At 39.8% G+C, this 17,477-nt stretch overlaps 1 protein-coding gene across 4 annotated transcripts in view; it reads right to left on the bottom strand.

Annotated features, from left to right (window-relative positions):
- Positions 1-17,477, bottom strand: part of LYST (lysosomal trafficking regulator) — a 149,642-nt gene that overhangs the window by 82,317 nt on the left and 49,848 nt on the right. For all 4 annotated transcript variants that reach the window (XM_036016055.1, XM_036016056.1, XM_036016057.1 and 1 more), the window contains 9 exons: positions 16,500-16,609; positions 14,726-15,152; positions 12,286-12,430; positions 11,129-11,302; positions 6,559-6,719; positions 5,620-5,810; positions 4,686-4,931; positions 2,541-2,714; positions 1,482-1,631 (listed from right to left, as the gene is read on the bottom strand). In XM_036016055.1, coding sequence (XP_035871948.1) covers positions 1,482-1,631; positions 2,541-2,714; positions 4,686-4,931; positions 5,620-5,810; positions 6,559-6,719; positions 11,129-11,302; positions 12,286-12,430; positions 14,726-15,152; positions 16,500-16,609 — 1,778 coding nt within the window. The remainder of the gene's footprint in view (positions 1-1,481; positions 1,632-2,540; positions 2,715-4,685; positions 4,932-5,619; positions 5,811-6,558; positions 6,720-11,128; positions 11,303-12,285; positions 12,431-14,725; positions 15,153-16,499; positions 16,610-17,477) is intronic.

Raw genomic sequence — 17,477 nt, 5'->3', positions numbered from 1 at the left:
CCTGGGCGGAAAGGAAACAGCCCTGTATTCATTCCCTGGCTGGGTCTTCATGAAGGCCAGGCCGTCCATCCCGTTGCTGGGATGCTGTGCCCAGAGCTGATCAAACCTCACTGCTCAGCTCATGTCTGTGATGAAGCCAAGACTTCACAGCCCTGCCCTACATGCCCTCATACAGCTGTATGCCTCCTGGGCAACCTGGCTCCCCCACTCACACCTGCATCCATCTCCTTCTCCTGGCCTGATTCCTGGTCTCTTAGCAGGATCCCGTTCTGAGTTCATGGTAAATGCAGTCTCCAGCTGACTCAGATGTGCCCTTGTTCTCCAGCCTGCATTCTGCTTCCAATTCTGCATTAATTACGGCTGCCCAAAAAACTTGCATGGCAAATAATATCCACATTCCCATTTACAATTAATATTATAATTCATAAGAAGCAATAATTTGTTCTGTTGCCCAGAAGAAGGATTAGACAAATATTTAAAAGTGCATGGCTCTCTGTGCAGCAAAGGCAACAATCAGAATAGCAGCAAATACTTGAGAACCATATATCAGATAAGGGATTAATATCCAAAATATATGAAGAACTCCTAAAACCCAATAACCAAAAAATCAAATAATCCAATTTTAAAAAAGGCCAAAGAACTTGCACATCTTTACAAAGAAGATACATAAGTGGTCAACATGTACATGAAAAGATGTTAATCATCACTAATCCTTAGGGAAATGCAAATTAAAACCACAGTAAGATGTCAAACCCAAAAGAATGGCCACTATCAAAAAAGGAAAAAAAAAGAAAAAGAAAACCAAAGCAGAAAATAACAACTGTTAGTGAGGATGTAGATAAATCTGAACCCTTGTAAACTGTTGGTGGGGTGGTGAAATGGTGCAGCTGTACAGAAAATAGTACAGAGGTTCCTCTACAAATTAAAAACAGAACCACTACATGATTCAGCAATCCTACTTCTGGGGCTGCATATTCAAAAGAACTGAAAATGGGATCTTGAAGAGATATTTGCACACCCGTGTTCACTGCAACATTATTCACAATAGCCAAAATATGGAAGCAACCCAAATGTCCATCAACAGATGAATGGATAAAGATAATGTGGTTCATACATATAATGGAACATTTTTCAGTCTTAAAAAAGAAAAATTTTGTCATACGCTACAACATAGATAAACCTTGAGGACACAATGCTAAGTGAGACAAGCCAGTCACAAAAAGACAAATACTGAACGAGTCCTCTGAAACGAAGCACCTAAAGTAATCAAACTCACAGAAACGGAGAGCAGAAGGTGGGCTGCTGGGACTGGCAAAGGGAGAACAGGGAGCTACTGCTCAGTGGGCGCGGGCGCAGTCGGGCAACACGAGAGGTTCTAGATGCGCAATGACGTGGGTACAGTCAGCACTGTACCGAACACTTAAAGAGTGTTAGAGCGTGAACTTATGTCACGTGTTTTACCATAAAAAAAGAGTACGTGCCTCTGCTTTATTCCATATCTTCCAGTCAAGCAATAGCTCCTCGAGCAGCTTAACATCTTGGATTATAGCTTTAGAGTCCGTATCTAATTTAAACTCTCCGTTCTCGCTGATATGAAGAATATCTTCACCACAGCAACCTTCGAGGAGGGTCTATGGAAAATTAACATCATCACAGGCTGCATTAACAATCGATTAATCCCAAAATCAGCAGAAACATTAAGCTTTCAATCTTAGCAAACATAACATTAAATTCAAAGGAAAGCTGGTGAATAATTCAAAATTTCACAAAGCATCTTTAATTTGTTGTGCAAAACAATTCAAATAATTAGAAAACCACAACCTTCTAACTATTTGTACATGATTACTCAGTTTCAAACATGAGGTAAAATAAGCCAGGTTCTGTTTTTACTTTTTAAACGCAGTAAGTCTATTAGGACCTACAGAACCTTCCCCAGGAAGTGGTAAGGATTCACACAGCAAGTGTTTCCATCTCAACCGTGTGAGGGGTTGGGGACGGGGCACAGGCAATGACGACATCTTTTGCTTTAGCACTGGATGCCCCTAGAGAAATAGTCTTGCCATGTTACTAACTGCTTTTGGCTAGAAACACATTAAATATCTGATGACAGCTGGATCGTAAAAAGAGCTCAGACGGCTTTCAAACACTGGCTGTACAGCAGCGAGACCTCGTAGGAATGCCTAGCACCAGGTGTCCGGAGACTGAAGCTGAAGTGACAACAGCCTCTCTGAGGGTCTCAATTCCATCATCCAGAGGATGAGGGGCCAGCAGAGGACAGGTCTCTGGGCAAACACAGACCTAAAATTCTACGCCCTTGTTTTTTTTCTCTTACTCCTCTAAAGTGTTTTAAGTAAAATAAAAATGTAATTATTTAAATGATAAAAACGGAAGAGCCCCTCAGTTTGGGTAAATGTACACGGTTGCGATCCCTTCATTCTTCAGGAGTACGGGACACAGGCTCCGCGACAGGAAGGCTGTAACTGGAGGGGAGAGGTACCACTGCACACGGAGCTGTGAGAGTAAGCTTTGTAGGGACGTACCTGCAGAATGTGAAAGCCCACGGTGCATTTCTGTTTGATCAACACCTCATGAATCATGGAAAGCCCATTACAATTTTCTAGTTCGTGTACTCTCTGTTGGTTGTATTTAATTAATGAGAGTACGACTCTCAGGGCCAATGCTTGTGTTTCTTCACAGCTACTGAGTTCCACAACCTAAAAAAGAAAGGACTTTTTTTTTTCTGGTTTGTTGAGAGTAAAAATTTAACATGCGATTATCTACCATTATATAATCAATCCAGCAGTTTCATTTGCAAGTTTACTTTTTATTGCTCAAATTTTGTAATTATTTAAGAATATAAAAACTGACATGAATTCCATGCTCTTTAGCCTCTAAAATATACTATAAATGAACTAAAATAATATTAACAACCTTAGAAGTCAGTATCATTTTATTAATGATCTGAAATGTCAGTGGAATGCCTGACATTTCGGCTGATGGGTCAAGCAACAGACAGGTTCTGGTCCCTGCTGTGGGGATAAAAAGGAGTAAAAGGTACGACACCCGCCCCAGGGGGCACACGGTCCAGTGAAACAAGATGTTCACAACAGCCATCCACTAGGCCTTGTCTGTCCATTCGGCCAACGTGTTGTCACAGCTACTAAACACACACCCTCCTGTGATGAAAGGCAAAGAAGAATGAGACCCTGTCAATGCCTTGAGGGCACAGAAACTGCTGCATCCACTCCGCCTGGGTCAGGGAAGCACGAGCAGGAGAAGACGGCTGGGAAGAGCCGAGTCCTCGGAGCAGAGCTGGGTGGTGGGTGGCTAGGGCCGGAGGACAGTCAAAAGGAAGGGCAAAGATCTAAAACTAGAAGCTCACAGGTTGCCGATCTGACCGAATGGTGGAGATTAGGCTCCAAAGCTGGGCTATGGAGTAAGGATTTTAAGGAGAGTGACTTTCATTTTTGTAGGGGAGGAGGAAAGATACTGAACAGGGTTTCTAAGTTGTGAATGTAAAAACATACTTTAAAAATCTTACATATATGTGAGATAGAAGTTAACCACTTTCTCTAAGGATCCAGTCACTGAGTAGCAGTGATCATAACAAATTTATATTCAGTAACTTGATGAGAGAGGAAAAACTAAGGATGTACATTTTGAAATTAGACAAGCTATAAAAGTAGATCACAAAATGATGAGGCGTTAAATAAAGAGCTTTTACTTTTAAAATACCTTCTAGGGAATCTTCAACTAGATATTTAATGCAAAAAAAAAGTTTGAAGAAGGCAGGGGAGGGGGGAAAAAGACAGCTGAGGGTGTGGTGAGCCAAATACTAACAAAGTATTTATTAGAACAGTATCAATAGCAACAAACACTGACAAGTCTCTTATTACAAAGTTAATAAAAAATGGCTCCATTAAAGAGAGAAAGCCAGGCAGGCAGACTGAAAATTTGATGATGTTGCAGAAGTTATAATTAGGGATGAGATGGTGAACATGGGAGTTGCTCAGGGCTGCTCTAGCTAAACAGGGATACACATGCCCAGGACGTCGAGGTGGGTCACCCCAAAGCGAGCACATCTGTGTCCCTGCCCCCAACCCTAAAACAGCCACTGGACGCTGACTGACTGTCCAACCATGCCAGGAAAGGTGCTCTCCCTGCCCTCAGGTGACTCAGTGGAACAGGTAATTAAACAATTTATCCTAACACAGTACTCACAGCATGAGTCCAACTTTTTAAATTTCTCCTTCTCTTTAAGAAAAAAAAAGCAACTTCAAACCCAAATAAATTCAATGATTTTTTGTACTTACTTGTTGACCCTTGTTTTTGCCCCATACAACTGGAAACTTCAAGGGAAAAACAAGTTTTGCAAACCTTATTTTAAAGAATACATTTCTTCTATATTGTCATTGCAGCATGCATTTTTTTCCTCATAGACCATTTTAATCTTATAATTTAACATTTAATTGTCCTAACTACATTTTGGGCTGAAAGAAAACTTAAAATCTTCATGAATCAAAAGAAACCATCTGTGTCAGAAAGCTTGATGACACCTTAAATAATGTGATTTTTTTCATCTTACAAGTTTAATACAGTTGATATATAGCTTTTTTGTAATAAAAAGAAATCCTAAAATTTATCAGCAATTAAAAATTTCTCTGTAGATAGAACTATCATCTTACCCTAGCAAAGAGAAAAACAAATATCGCAGTTCCCCCAATCTCGTGCAGAATGCCTTGGAGAGTTTTACATTCAGTGGGTCGGAGATTCCTTAGATGATGAAGTTCCAATGAGATGCTCTGAACGTCTTTTGAGCTGAAGGGTCTTTGAGAGAGCTGGGCTTTCACTTGGCCTTTGAGTCTAATAACTGGCTCATAGATGGTGTACTGAGCAGGACAGCATGTCGTGTAAACAATGGAAAGGCTTTCCTGAAACACAGATATTATTCCCTCGGTTATCACTGACATTAAAGAATAAATACTGTAGCCCTGGCTTGTGTGGCTCAGTGAATTGAGCGCAGACTGCGAACCAAAGGGTCGCCAGTTCGATCCCCAGGTAGGGCATATTCCTGGGTTGCACGCCAGGTCCCTGGTGGGGGTCATGTGAGAGGCAACCACACATTGATGTTTCTCTCCCCCTCTTTCTCCCTCCCTTCCCCTCTCTCTAAAAATAAATAAACAAATCAAAGAAAATGTTTAAAAAAGAATAAATATTCTAAAATCTGAATATATGTAATTAAAACTAATATAAAACCTAGCATTTGTTATTAAGCATGGAAAGATAATACAATAAGCAATAGTTTTAGGCTAACATGTGATATTTCACTATATCATAAACACTTTTCTTGAATGATTGACAGGTATAAACTAAACTGATACTTAGTAAACAAATACATTTCCAAGGAAAAGGGGATGAAAATTTGAAACCTGAAAACAAATTCTGAAGTCAAAGTATTTTTTTCCAGAAAAAAACATATTCTGAGGAGAGAAAACATTAAGAAACAACAACAACAAAAGAAACAGTGGAAATCTAATTCATAGCTAATTACATATTCAAGAAACATATATATATGTATGTTAAGCATACATATAAAGTTAAACATAAATGAAAACTTACAATTAAGAGACCAACGTCCACATCTTTGCTGGTCATAAAAAGTTCCCGGATTTGTTCACACTGCAGAATTTCCTTATTAATGTATTTGGAGTAGTCATTCACAGGCTTGCCATATTTACATGGCATTATAGAGGTGTGGTTGGGTCCACAAGCATACAGATAAAAGGCCTCTGGTGAACCGATCTTAGCTCCTGAGCAGCAGAAAAATACAGTTACTTATTGAAACAATTCCAACCAGATTTTCTGACGAAAAGCAAGAAACCAAGAATACTTTTATGCCAGATTCTTTTAGTTGTTCACTATATCTTACAAAATTGATTAAAGCACCAATTTCCAATTTGATGGAAGATGAATTCATATAGCTTCTTACATAGCTTCTGATAAAATAAAATCATAGAGTTTCTATTTGCTCCTTAAACTAGAAAACAGGGTTTTTTTGTTTTGCTTTATTTTTCAATAAATAGAAAGTAGACCTCAGTAAATTCTTTTTTGAAATGAAATGTGACTTGGTATCTGTATTCCTTCCACCTACACATCTGTTTAATAAATACTGTCTGAATGCTACTGACAGGTTTAGTGATATATATTTTTTAAATATTATTTCCCTTTTCCTAAATTTTGGTATTTTTTAGATTACACTGAAATTACAAATAAGAGACGACGATTCTGAGTTTAGCTGTCATGATACTGCCTTTTTCAGGATTACAAAATAAAACTGATTTAATATAAGCTTCTCTTTGGGGAAGTGAGGGTAGGAAGTGTACCGCAGCATTAAGTGTATATATCAATTATAAGACACATCTAGATTATAAAAATGTTCAAATACTTAAAAAGTCATCTTGCAATCTAGGAAACACGGTACTTATTAAGTACAAGTAAAGAAATAGGGATTAATATTTTATCCAGGATAATTTACTTAGTTTAAGCAAAAAAATATACCATTGAAGAGGAGTAAATTTCCCAGGTCCCACTTTCCAGCCAACTGCAAAAACTCTTCTTGGGATGATAAACAATGGCCAATCATGCAGAATGTTTTATTGTTTTCAGATGACAAACTTGTTTTTCTTGGAAGTGTAAAATCCAAAGTAACATCAGGTTTCCTACATTATAAACAGAGTTAAGTCAATTATGTCAGTGAGGACTAAGCACTAAGTATTTTTAAAGCATGAGTGTTTAACAATGAGGAATTCTTGGACAATTGTCTCAGTTTACTGTCAAACAGTTGGTAAGAGGAGAACTGGTTCTGTGGTCTTGGTCTGAGGTGCTGGCTGTGCCCAGCCCTGGAAGCTGGGGAGCAGAACAGAGATGCCGAGGATGCAACATGGGGCCACGGGAAGTTTTTCTGCAGTTTTCTTTGCCATTTGACTTCTGCATGTGCACCTTCCTGGTTTACAGACAAAACCCAACCACCTCCCCCTAATTTTACCAACATGTCTCCTTTTTAAATTGAGCTTTGACATTTCATATAATAATAAGGGCTTAGTGATAATGAACTTCTTTAACTTGACCTTACCTAGGAAGCACTTTATCTGCCCTCCCATTCTAAATGATAGCTTTGCTGGATAGAGTTATCTTGGATGTAAGCCTTTCAGGACTTCAAATACTTCTTTCCAGCCCCTTCTTGCCTGCAAAGTTTCTTTTGAGAAATCAGCTGAGAGTCTTATGGGAACTCCTTTGTAGGTAACTGTCCCCCTTTCTCTTGCTGCTTTTAAGATCCTCTCTTTATCTTTAATCTTGGCTAATGTAATGATGATGTGCCTTGGTGTGTGCTTCCTTGGGTCCAACTTCTTTGGGACTCTCTGAGCTTCCTGGACTCCCTAGAAGTCTATTTCCTTTGCCAGATTGAGGAAGTTCTCCATTATTTTTTCAGGTAAGTTTTCAATTTCTTGGTCTTCCTCTTCTTCTGGCACCCCTATGATTAGGATGTTGAAACATTTAAAGTTGTCCCAGAGGTTCCTAAGCCTGTTCTCATTTTTTTGAATTGTTTCTTCATTCTGTTCTGATTGAATGTTTATTTCTTCCTTGTGCTCCTAACTGTTGATTTAAGTCCTAGTTTCCCTCCTGTCACTGTTGGTTCCCTGTACATTTTATTTCACTTTACATAGCCTTCACTTTTTCCTCTATTTTGTGACCATACACAACCACTTCTGTGAGCATTCTCATTACCAATGTTTTGAACTCTGCATCTGATAGGTTGGCTAGCTCTTCATTGCTTAGTTGTATTTTTTCTGGAGCTTTGATCTGTTCTTTCATTTGGGCCATACTTTTTTGTTTCCATGCACCTGTTAGGGGGCGGAGCCTTAGGTATTTGCCAGGGTGGGGCAACCCAGCTGCGCCATGGCACTGTTTAAGGGAGAGGGGTCAGAGAGGGAACAATGCCACTTGCTCTGCTTTCAGCCAGATTTCAGTCACTTCCCCCGCTTCCCACAAACAAATTGGGCCCTTCTGGTGCTGATTCCCAGGTGGGTGGTTTTGCGTACGTTCTAGAACCCTGTAGATCTCTCCAATGAACTCTACTGTGAGGTTGGGAGTCTCTCCCACTGCTGCCTCAACCCCCACAGGTTTTTTCAGTCAGAGGTTTGAGGCTTTATTTCCCCTCACTGGAGCCCTGGGTTACGAGGTCTGTCTCACTCCCCAGTTGTTGCTCCTGGTTTATCTGCTCATGAACGTGGGACCACCCAGTTTGCCAGCCACCACCTCGCCTGGTTCGCCAGCTGCCACCTTGCCCACTCTGCCAGTTGCTGCCTTGCCTGCCCCAGTCCTCCAGCCGCTGCCTGGTCCTTGTCCTCTCCACCCTGGCTGCCTGTCTCCACCCCAACCACCAGTCTGGATGAATGTTTCTTCTTTAACTCCTTGGTTGTCAGACTTCCCTGCAGCTCAACTGTCTGGCAGTTCTGGTATGTGTTTTTTTAAATTTATTGTTGTGCTTCTTTTGGCTGTGTGAGGAGACAAAGTGTACCTACATACACCTCCATCTTGGCCAGAAGTTACAGAAATATTTTAATGAAGAAAATATGTAAGATATCTACCTTTTTAAATGGAGGTTTAAATGACCCACATTAGAGATGACTTCCCTTACAAACATCTTTCTTGAACCCAATAGATGGCTGTGACTGAAACACTACTGACACCTAGTGGTGGTATGATGATACAGTTTTAAACGGTAAAGAAACCTTATTACACGAGCAATGCAAGATGAACTGGACAAATTTAAGTATCTGCTATGTAGCATATATTCCTACACAATCTGTGTGAAGCTCACCAAATAAAAATTAAAAGAAAAATATCAAGTTGTTTTTCAGTGTCATTATGTATTACTAAAATGACCTCTTAAATGTATTATCTGTAGAAATTATTAGTTCTGAAAGTGATGAAGTGCCAAATTTCAATCAATGGAATAAAATATTTGTCCTTGGTCATTTGCTCATTGCTCTATTAACAGAGGCAATCATTAACTTGTATCAAATGGCAAAAAGTTCCTTCAAAGTAATGTAGAAATACATGGGTGGGTAAAAAATAGCGGTAATGTGAATCAAGTGACAACGCTCACTAACCTCAGAAATGCCCACAACGGACATCTAACTCTCACTCTGAACATTACCTGTCAGCCAGCCTGAGTCAGTAAAAGGCCTGTCAGGCCATCAAACCTGGGTTCCAACACGTGGGTGCTGTCTAGGGTTCGGGTCTAGGTTCAGCTCTCAGCTGCACCCTTGTTGGTGCCACAACTTTGGGTCAGAGACTTTCCCTGCTCTGGGTCGAGGGTGCCTCCCATGTAAAATAGAGATAACAATGTACCTACTTCACAGTGCTGGTGTGAACACTAAAGAAGGTCTCCAGGCACAAGTTGAGAGTTCAAGAAATGAGGAGGAAGAAAAGCAGCGCCCTACTCACAGCCGCATGCCCAGCTCTAACCCAGCTACATGGAGGTTCTGAAAACGACTTACTGGTTGGCTGCAGCAGCCATTCTGGCTTAGGCAGCTGTGAAGACTGAGAACTTCTCAGAAAATAATTTATTAGGAATATGGAAACAAAGCTTCAATTATGTGTTTTCATATATAAAGAATAAACAAAAATGAAGCCCTTGATTTTGTTTCCAAAGCCTGTTCCTTCCAGGGGCTGATGCAGGGTCTGGCCACGCTACAGCATCACAAGCCCTTTCTGTTGCCTCCCTCTGGGGCTGCAGCCTGCCCTCGAGTCTCCATCCTGCCTGGACACTCAGCCTCTCTCCTGCTCATGGCACCTCTGTCTCCTCCTCCACTGTCAGCTTGAATAATTTGTTCCTGGGGAGGCTTCCCTGATCCACCTCTCTGAAGTAGCAGACCTGATATTTTCTGTCTCAGGACCTGGTTGTTTCCTTCGTGGTGTTCGGCACAATTTGTATGTATTCCTTTAATTGTGTGCTTGTTGTCTGCTTCCATTAGACTGTGAGGTCAAGCAGGAACGGGGCGTGGCTGTCCTGTTTAGCACTGCCCCCAGTCTAAATGAGCAGGTGCTTGGCACACTCATAGTCACAGTAATTCCTCAATAAACACATGCTGGATGAACAAATGAATGAATGAAAAGAGGTTAATTTGTGCTCAGGGTATATTATTTATTTCTGTGGTCCAATCTACTTGGACAGATTTTTGAGAGAATTGTGAGATAGCGGGTAAGAAGTACCTAGCAAAAGTTCTGCAACACAGCAAGTATGCAGTGTTTCACGTTCCATCCCATTAAACCCAGACTCCCCATCATGGCAGTCAGGTGGCTTCGTCACGCCCACTCACTTTTCCTTTGCATTATCCAACTTGGGCTCTTCCTTCCAGCAGGCACGACCCTTTCTCTGGCCACACTAGTTTCCAATACTGTATCCCCATTTCATGGTATTCCATTCAATAAAACACTTCCCAACTCTTATAAATCCTAGACACCTTGTAACTTTCTCAGGGTTGCATTTTACATTAAGATATTCCAGAAAATGTTTCTTATTAACTTGACCCATAATTCTCCTGGCCGGTAAAACTCCTGTAGTACTTATTGCACCTGAATCTGTCACCCAGTATGTTTCCAGGGCACTGTCTTAATCTAGCAACTGATACATGGCTTATCTTTTTCTCTAGTCATTCTAATTCTTTTCAATCCCTGATTTTAACTTAAGTATTATGCCTTATTAGTCACTTAATGTAAATAATCCTTCTGGTTTAATTTTATAATATGTGGGTTGAAGGACCAAATTACAGTCCCTGATCTAATAGATATCCCACAAAAATGTCTAGATGTCCAGATTTCTGCATTGCTCCCCCAAACCCAAATATTAATTTTCAATAGTTACTTCTATGGGAAATTAATTTTGAATAGAAGTGATAAACTTCTATTCAATTAGGAAAATATCTAACTCTGACCTAGTTCCCTATGTTAAAATGTAGTAAATTTTATCTATAGTTGCTTGCAATGTGTTTTAGAAGCTATAACAGACTACCCTTAGACTTGTAACTGAGGTTAATAAGTGCTTATTAAAAATGCTGCATACCTCTGTCCAGAGACCCATATGGAGATTTCCCCATGAATATTCTTTTTCCCCTGGGGCTGCTGTAAGTAGGTGAGTACTAAATGTTGCCACTTGCTTGGCAGGAAAACATTCTCCTGTGATTCTGCTTGCGCTAGTAGAACAGCTTTCGTATCATCGTTTGAGTCCATGCACACACTACATGAGGAGGGAAAAGGCAGAGGAGAAAACATGGGATTTCAGATCTCAGCATTTAACACATGCATGGCAACTGGAACTGCGGGTAGTTCAGTGAGACTACAAGTCAGTTCTATTTTTAGACTAACTTGAAAAGTTAGTAGGTCTTTGTTTCACACCATATCTGCTTTCGTTATTTTGTTGTATTATTACCTCGATTTATGAACTAAAATAGATTAGGCTCATTTGCTAGTGTTAATAACTTAGACAAAAAAAATTCAGAATTCCATTTGCAAAAAAATTATCATTACTATTTATAGTCATTGCCCTTTTAGAAATTACAATGCAGTATTTGGTTCATATGAAAATTAATACATATTGTGTATAAATGTCTAAATGCCAAGATGTGTTGGAGGTCTGACCTACTTCACAGAATTGCTAAGAGAATCAGGATGTAATATATGTACTGTACTAGTAACCTTTATAAACCTTACAAAGCATATATCCCTAAATAACATTTTTTACTTAGTTTTAAGTTTTATAAAAATAGTCTCATACTATTCATACTCACCTAATACAAGTAAAAGACTTGTATCTAAACTAGTTAAGAGAGGAGGCAGGACAAGATAGCAAGGAGATCTTAAGCTTACTAGGTAATGGCTATTAAATATATAATCTGCATGTGGAAAACAGCTATCTGACATTAACAACATCTTAAGCTCATTGCATCCTGACAGAATACGCCCTTAGATAGGACTTCAGTAAGTATTTGGTCTCAAATCTGATTGAGAATTAACATAATCTAGTTCAGAATTTAATTTCAGATTTTCAGATAGAGTATATTGCTACAAAGGTGGTATTAATAACTGTTAGAATGCATTTCATTTTTAAGTCAGATTGTTTTTTTGCTGCAATGATCTCTATTAGCAGATTTCACACTTATGTCTCTTACATAAACTATTTAAATACATGATCTGTTTGTGGGGCTCAGGGGTGATCAATACCGGAAGGTGAACGTGCCAGTGTGGGGATCGGCCCACACTTGGATCATCAGCGCTCTGGATCCCAGCGAAACCATGTGGATGCGGCCTTCCTCTACGAGCCTTTCACCAGGATTTGTGCACTCTGCACCTTCTGGCCTGCTGTTCTCTAGGATAAAAGATGTCAGAATGATCAGTAAAGCAGCTGATAAAAACCGAGTGAAAAGCGAATATGAAAGAATACAAAGCATGGTTGTTCATTTGTAGTAATTTACCCAGAATGTCTCAACCTGCCCTGTTCCAACCAACAGTATTTCCAAAGTTTAGATGTTAATTAACTCCAAAAAGCACCAGGAGTGAAAACCGTAATTGAATGTGTTAAATGTTATTAAACGTTTTAAAATGCATGATAGCTGGGGACTAATTGGAGGAAGGAACAGACCCACTGTGATGTCACTGCAGTGAACTACCATAATCTGTGCCACGGTTCTGTCACCGACTGGATCGGGCCACTCTGACAGCAGGGACCTCAGCCCAGGGGGGCACACACGATGGTCACAGGCCCTGCACTCCTGAGACCATCCTATAATCATTATGACAGCATGATTTTTTATAATGGATCATATTAAAATTCCTTTTAGAAATATTTTGTGTTTGAATATATTCCCTGATGAGTGATCTCTGAGTGCAATGGCTAAGTGTTTCTGAAACTCTAAACAGTTTCTCAAAGGCAAACTAAAGTAGCTATACGCTTTGGGCCATCTGCTTTTTCATGCTGACTTCTCTTTCTCACCGCTTACAACCCAGCACTGCCTGAATGGTATGACGAGCTGAATCCCGAAGCCATCCATCTACCTATGACCATGACGTGTGACTCTATGTAAAACTATGTTAATTAAGACATACTAGAATGAAAAATGCACGTCCAAAGGCTCAGACTTTTAAAGAGGATGAACACTCCAGTTGCTGGATTCCATATATACTTGTCATTTTTCAACAGGCGTAGCCACCACCAATCTTTAAGAACACTCCCCCAGCAATGATAATGGTCTTAAAAAAGAGTTAAATTCATTGATTATTCTGAAGACTAATGCTCAAAACACAAGATGTATGAATGACTCATATCTGGTGTGATATTAAAAATAGTTTCCATATCAAATCTGAATTTGTGCAAAGACTAGAACAAAAACCAGTGTGTACCCAGGATTTGTAGAGTAGGACTACTACACATATTTCTCAATTTAATGTTCACAGCAATCTAATGAGGTAAGCATTGTCCCCATTTTGAGGTGACAGAATGCAGGTGCTCAGCGGCACATAGCTGGTTTACTAGCAAAGGAGGTATTATCACTGTAATATTTTCTTCTCTCTTTAACATTTTAACATTACCATTTTTAAATGTTCTTTTAAAATGCTTATGTAAAATCATTTTTCTAAAACATGTTCTAATATATCTTTATAATAAAAATTTAAAAAGTTTTCCCAGCCCTGGCTAGCGTAGCTCGGTTGATTGAACTCAGGCTGCGAATCAAAGTGTCACAGGTTCGATTCCCAGTCAGGGCATATGCCTGGGTTGCAGGCCATGGCCCCCAGCAACCGCACATTGATGTTTCTCTCCCTCTGTTTCTCCCTCCCTTCCCTCTCTAAAAATAAATAAATAAAATCTTAAAAAAAAAAAAAAGGTTTTCCCATTACCTACTTGTCTCAGATCATTGGGCATATTTATTCATTTTATAGGAGACTGTTCACATTATGACTGCCACCCCACTTAAATATGAGGAAGCAACCTGCCCCGTGTACAGTGTTGCAGTGACAGGTGGGTATAGAGACCCCGGGAACCAGACAGTGGTGAAGGCTTGGCATCCCAGCCCAGAGGCTGCAGTGGGGTGGGGGGAGCCTCCACACAGGCATCGCCCCTAAACGTCTGTCTCTTCTGGTCCCCTCATCCCTTCCATGGACCCTAAGGATTTTTCACCAACGGCTGCTTCTTGATAAACAGGTTCTTGCTGCCCTAGTCTTGCTGCGCTGAGGTAAGATACAGCTGGAGAATACAAGCCAGAGTGAAGAGAGGAAGAGGGGGTGGGAGGAGGGCTGGCCAGTAGGGGCTGGCGAACAGCAGGACAGAAGCAGGGTGAAGGTCAGGAGCCACCCTACCCCAGTACTGGGACCAGGTAAAGGGCAGGAAATGGGGATGATGACCTCAGTAACAGCTGTATATGGGGTGTGTGCCCCCCAACCTGCACATAGACACACACACACACACACACACACAGGCAGAAGTACAGAAGAAAACGGGGTTTTCAAGGCTCTCTGACAGCTTTGGCCGTGGTAAGTTGCAACCTGCCATTACCAAGACATTAAGGAGAACATGTTAGGAGTAAGTTAGGACTCACTATATTCTTATTGGTCAACCAAAACTGCGGTACAAAAAAGCTGAGCGTGACAGGTCACACAGCCTTCATACCTGCTCCATCAAAGCTGCCATCCTGTGAAATGAATGACTTCTTCCTTCTCCTGACCTTCTTCCGTTTCTCTGTGGAGCCCTCAGCTTCGCGGACGCACTCCACGTTGAACCACAGGGAAACGCTGAAGCCCTCTGACAGGTGCGGCCAGCAGTTCTGCCCCAGCAGCGGTAAGTGCACCGGGGCCACGTGCCACGAGGAGAGCAGCTGCTGAGGGAAAGCGTCACTCTCCGCCTCCTTCTTGCTCCACGAAACACGTGCTCTTCTCCACAACCCCATGGCCTTGCTGTTGAGAATCCCAGGGCCCTTTTGTGACGAAGCGCCGTTGCTCGAGTTCGGAGTGTGCGGTAGAGGGAAGGTCAGGTACTGTAAAGGGCTCATAGCAATATCGCTCTCAACAATCTTCAGAATACCCAGAAGAAGAATTTCCTAGAAAAAAGGAAAAACTAAATTTTGCAATCACATTACAAGGTACATAATAATCTTGAAATTCAGGTTACAAATGAACACACAAACATACCCACACACGCATCAGCATCCCTATTTACACACCTCCAATCTACCGTGTCATTATATTCTCGCCTTTTTGTAGAGTTGAGATAAAATATGAGAGACTTCATATTTTAAAATCCCTTCTGGTTAATTTGTTTGAAACTTAAATGCTTTTATGGTACAACCCTTAAAGATATGTGTTGGCCCTAAGTGTTAGAAATTAAATACAATAATTATACTAGGAATCATTTCTACCAAGGACAGGTGTTTATTTCCAAGTAGCTATAGTTGCTTCTCTCAAATTTTTTTAAATGAGGGGCAGAACCAGAGACCTTACCAAGGCTCCAGGTTTCTGAATATTTATAGCATGACTGGCTTTATAAAACTGAGTGCTCAATTGTTTTCCAATTCACTTCACATGCCTTTTCCATAATCAAATAAAATTTCTCATCTGTGCTTGGTAAATTAAAATAAGGTTTTTAGGTTTTATTTATAATTGCAAGTTTTCAGTTAAACTGAAATGTAGACTACGTAGAAAGAAGAGGAAAAGCAAAGACAAAGGAGACAGTAAAAGAAGATTAACCTTAAGTACAATTAGGTATAATGCCCTACTCATGCACGAAATAACATCTAATGTTGATCATGATGAGAAACGCACTCAGAGCATTCCATAAATGCAGTCACTTCTCAACTGTCCACACGAGTGGTTTTTAAGCCTGTGTTCCACAGAGCTCAGAGCTCCCTCGGGGCTCACAGGCTGTCGAACGTGCAGGGCTCAGGAACAGCAATCTTGCTTCAAAGAAAGGAGCTCCAAGGTTTTCTGTTTTATCTGCTTATGTTTTGAGTCATTATTTCATTATAAAAATGGATCCTTGGGCAAAGAGAAGTCTAAAAGTCACTAAGCCACACCATGGAAAGGAGAAGTGATAGAAGATAATCAAAGACTGAATAATAATTTTCTAAAAAAAGATAATTCTTTATAATTACTCATAATTAACTTCTCTTTGGTAATTAAAATTATGTAGCATTTCTCAAGCACAAAAAAGACTGGGGTGGGTTGGGAGTAAACAGACCATGATCTCACTGAAATGTCTGAATAGCCAAAACAGAAGAGAAATGGTTAAAGTATGTGCACATAATAAAAGAACTGGGAACTCACAAATAACAACATGGAGTTGACTGTATAATAATTACCACATCGAAGGAGACAGTTTAATGATTTTCAAGTACTTTAAAAATACTCTATTAAGTCAGTGAAAAATATTTAAATTATAGCATATTTACTGTACAAGGAGATTTCTCCAGAAATACTCTCAAAAGAAGGGTGAGCTCTTCTGAACATGTTCTTGAACTCATCAAAGATACCAAAAGATCCACCAATACTCTCTGGCATGCTAAATTAAAGAAAGATAAAGGGAAAAATGAAAGCCAAATACACAGTTAATTAAAAACGCAGAATAAGCAGTTTCACTGAAAAACATCAAATACTACTGTCACATTTTAAATGGATTACAAACAACCTAATACTACAAAAATTTGCTGAAGAAATAACAACATGATTAAATGCAAACCAACTAACCAACTGACAAAAAACAACAAAAATCAGTTTTCTTAATGACTGATTAGCTCCAAGTCAAGTAAAGGTATATTTAAAGAAGCATAAAAAGGTGAAGGGATTAAGAAAAAAAACAAACCCTCAGAGACACAATAGTACAGTGATTACAAGAGGGAAAGGGGGCCCTGACTGGTGTTTCTCACATGGTTTCTCTCCCTCTCTTTCTCCTTCCCTTTCCCTCTTGCTAAAAATAAATAAAATCTTTAAAAACAAAGAGGGAAAGAAGTGGGGGGAAGTAGAAGAGGGTAAAGGCGGGCAAATGCTGATGGAAGGAGACTTGACTTGGCGTGGACAACACACACTACAATATGCAGATGATGATATCATAGAACTGCACACCTGAAACCTATGTAATTTTATTAACCAATGTCACCCCAATTAATTCAATTAAAATTATTTTTTTAAAAGAAGCATACATTAATACAGTATTTACTAAGTTGACACTGTTAAGTACCATAACATAGTCTTGTTATCTTGAAAATGCTTAAGTTATAATTTTTACTTTCTAAATAGACAATTAGATGACAAATAAAAGTAGAAATATTAAAGATTATAAAAACACTTAAATATTATGAATTAGTTTGAACATTGTCTTTATTCCACTGTGGGGTTTAGCATAAAATATAATTGGTTGTACATAAAATCAG

This window comes from Phyllostomus discolor, chromosome 15 (genome assembly GCF_004126475.2).
Source record: "Phyllostomus discolor isolate MPI-MPIP mPhyDis1 chromosome 15, mPhyDis1.pri.v3, whole genome shotgun sequence".
In the NCBI taxonomy this organism is placed as follows: Eukaryota; Metazoa; Chordata; class Mammalia; order Chiroptera; family Phyllostomidae; genus Phyllostomus; species Phyllostomus discolor.
Note: the sequence above shows the minus strand (reverse complement) of the source record. Positions and strands in the feature narration are given on the sequence as shown.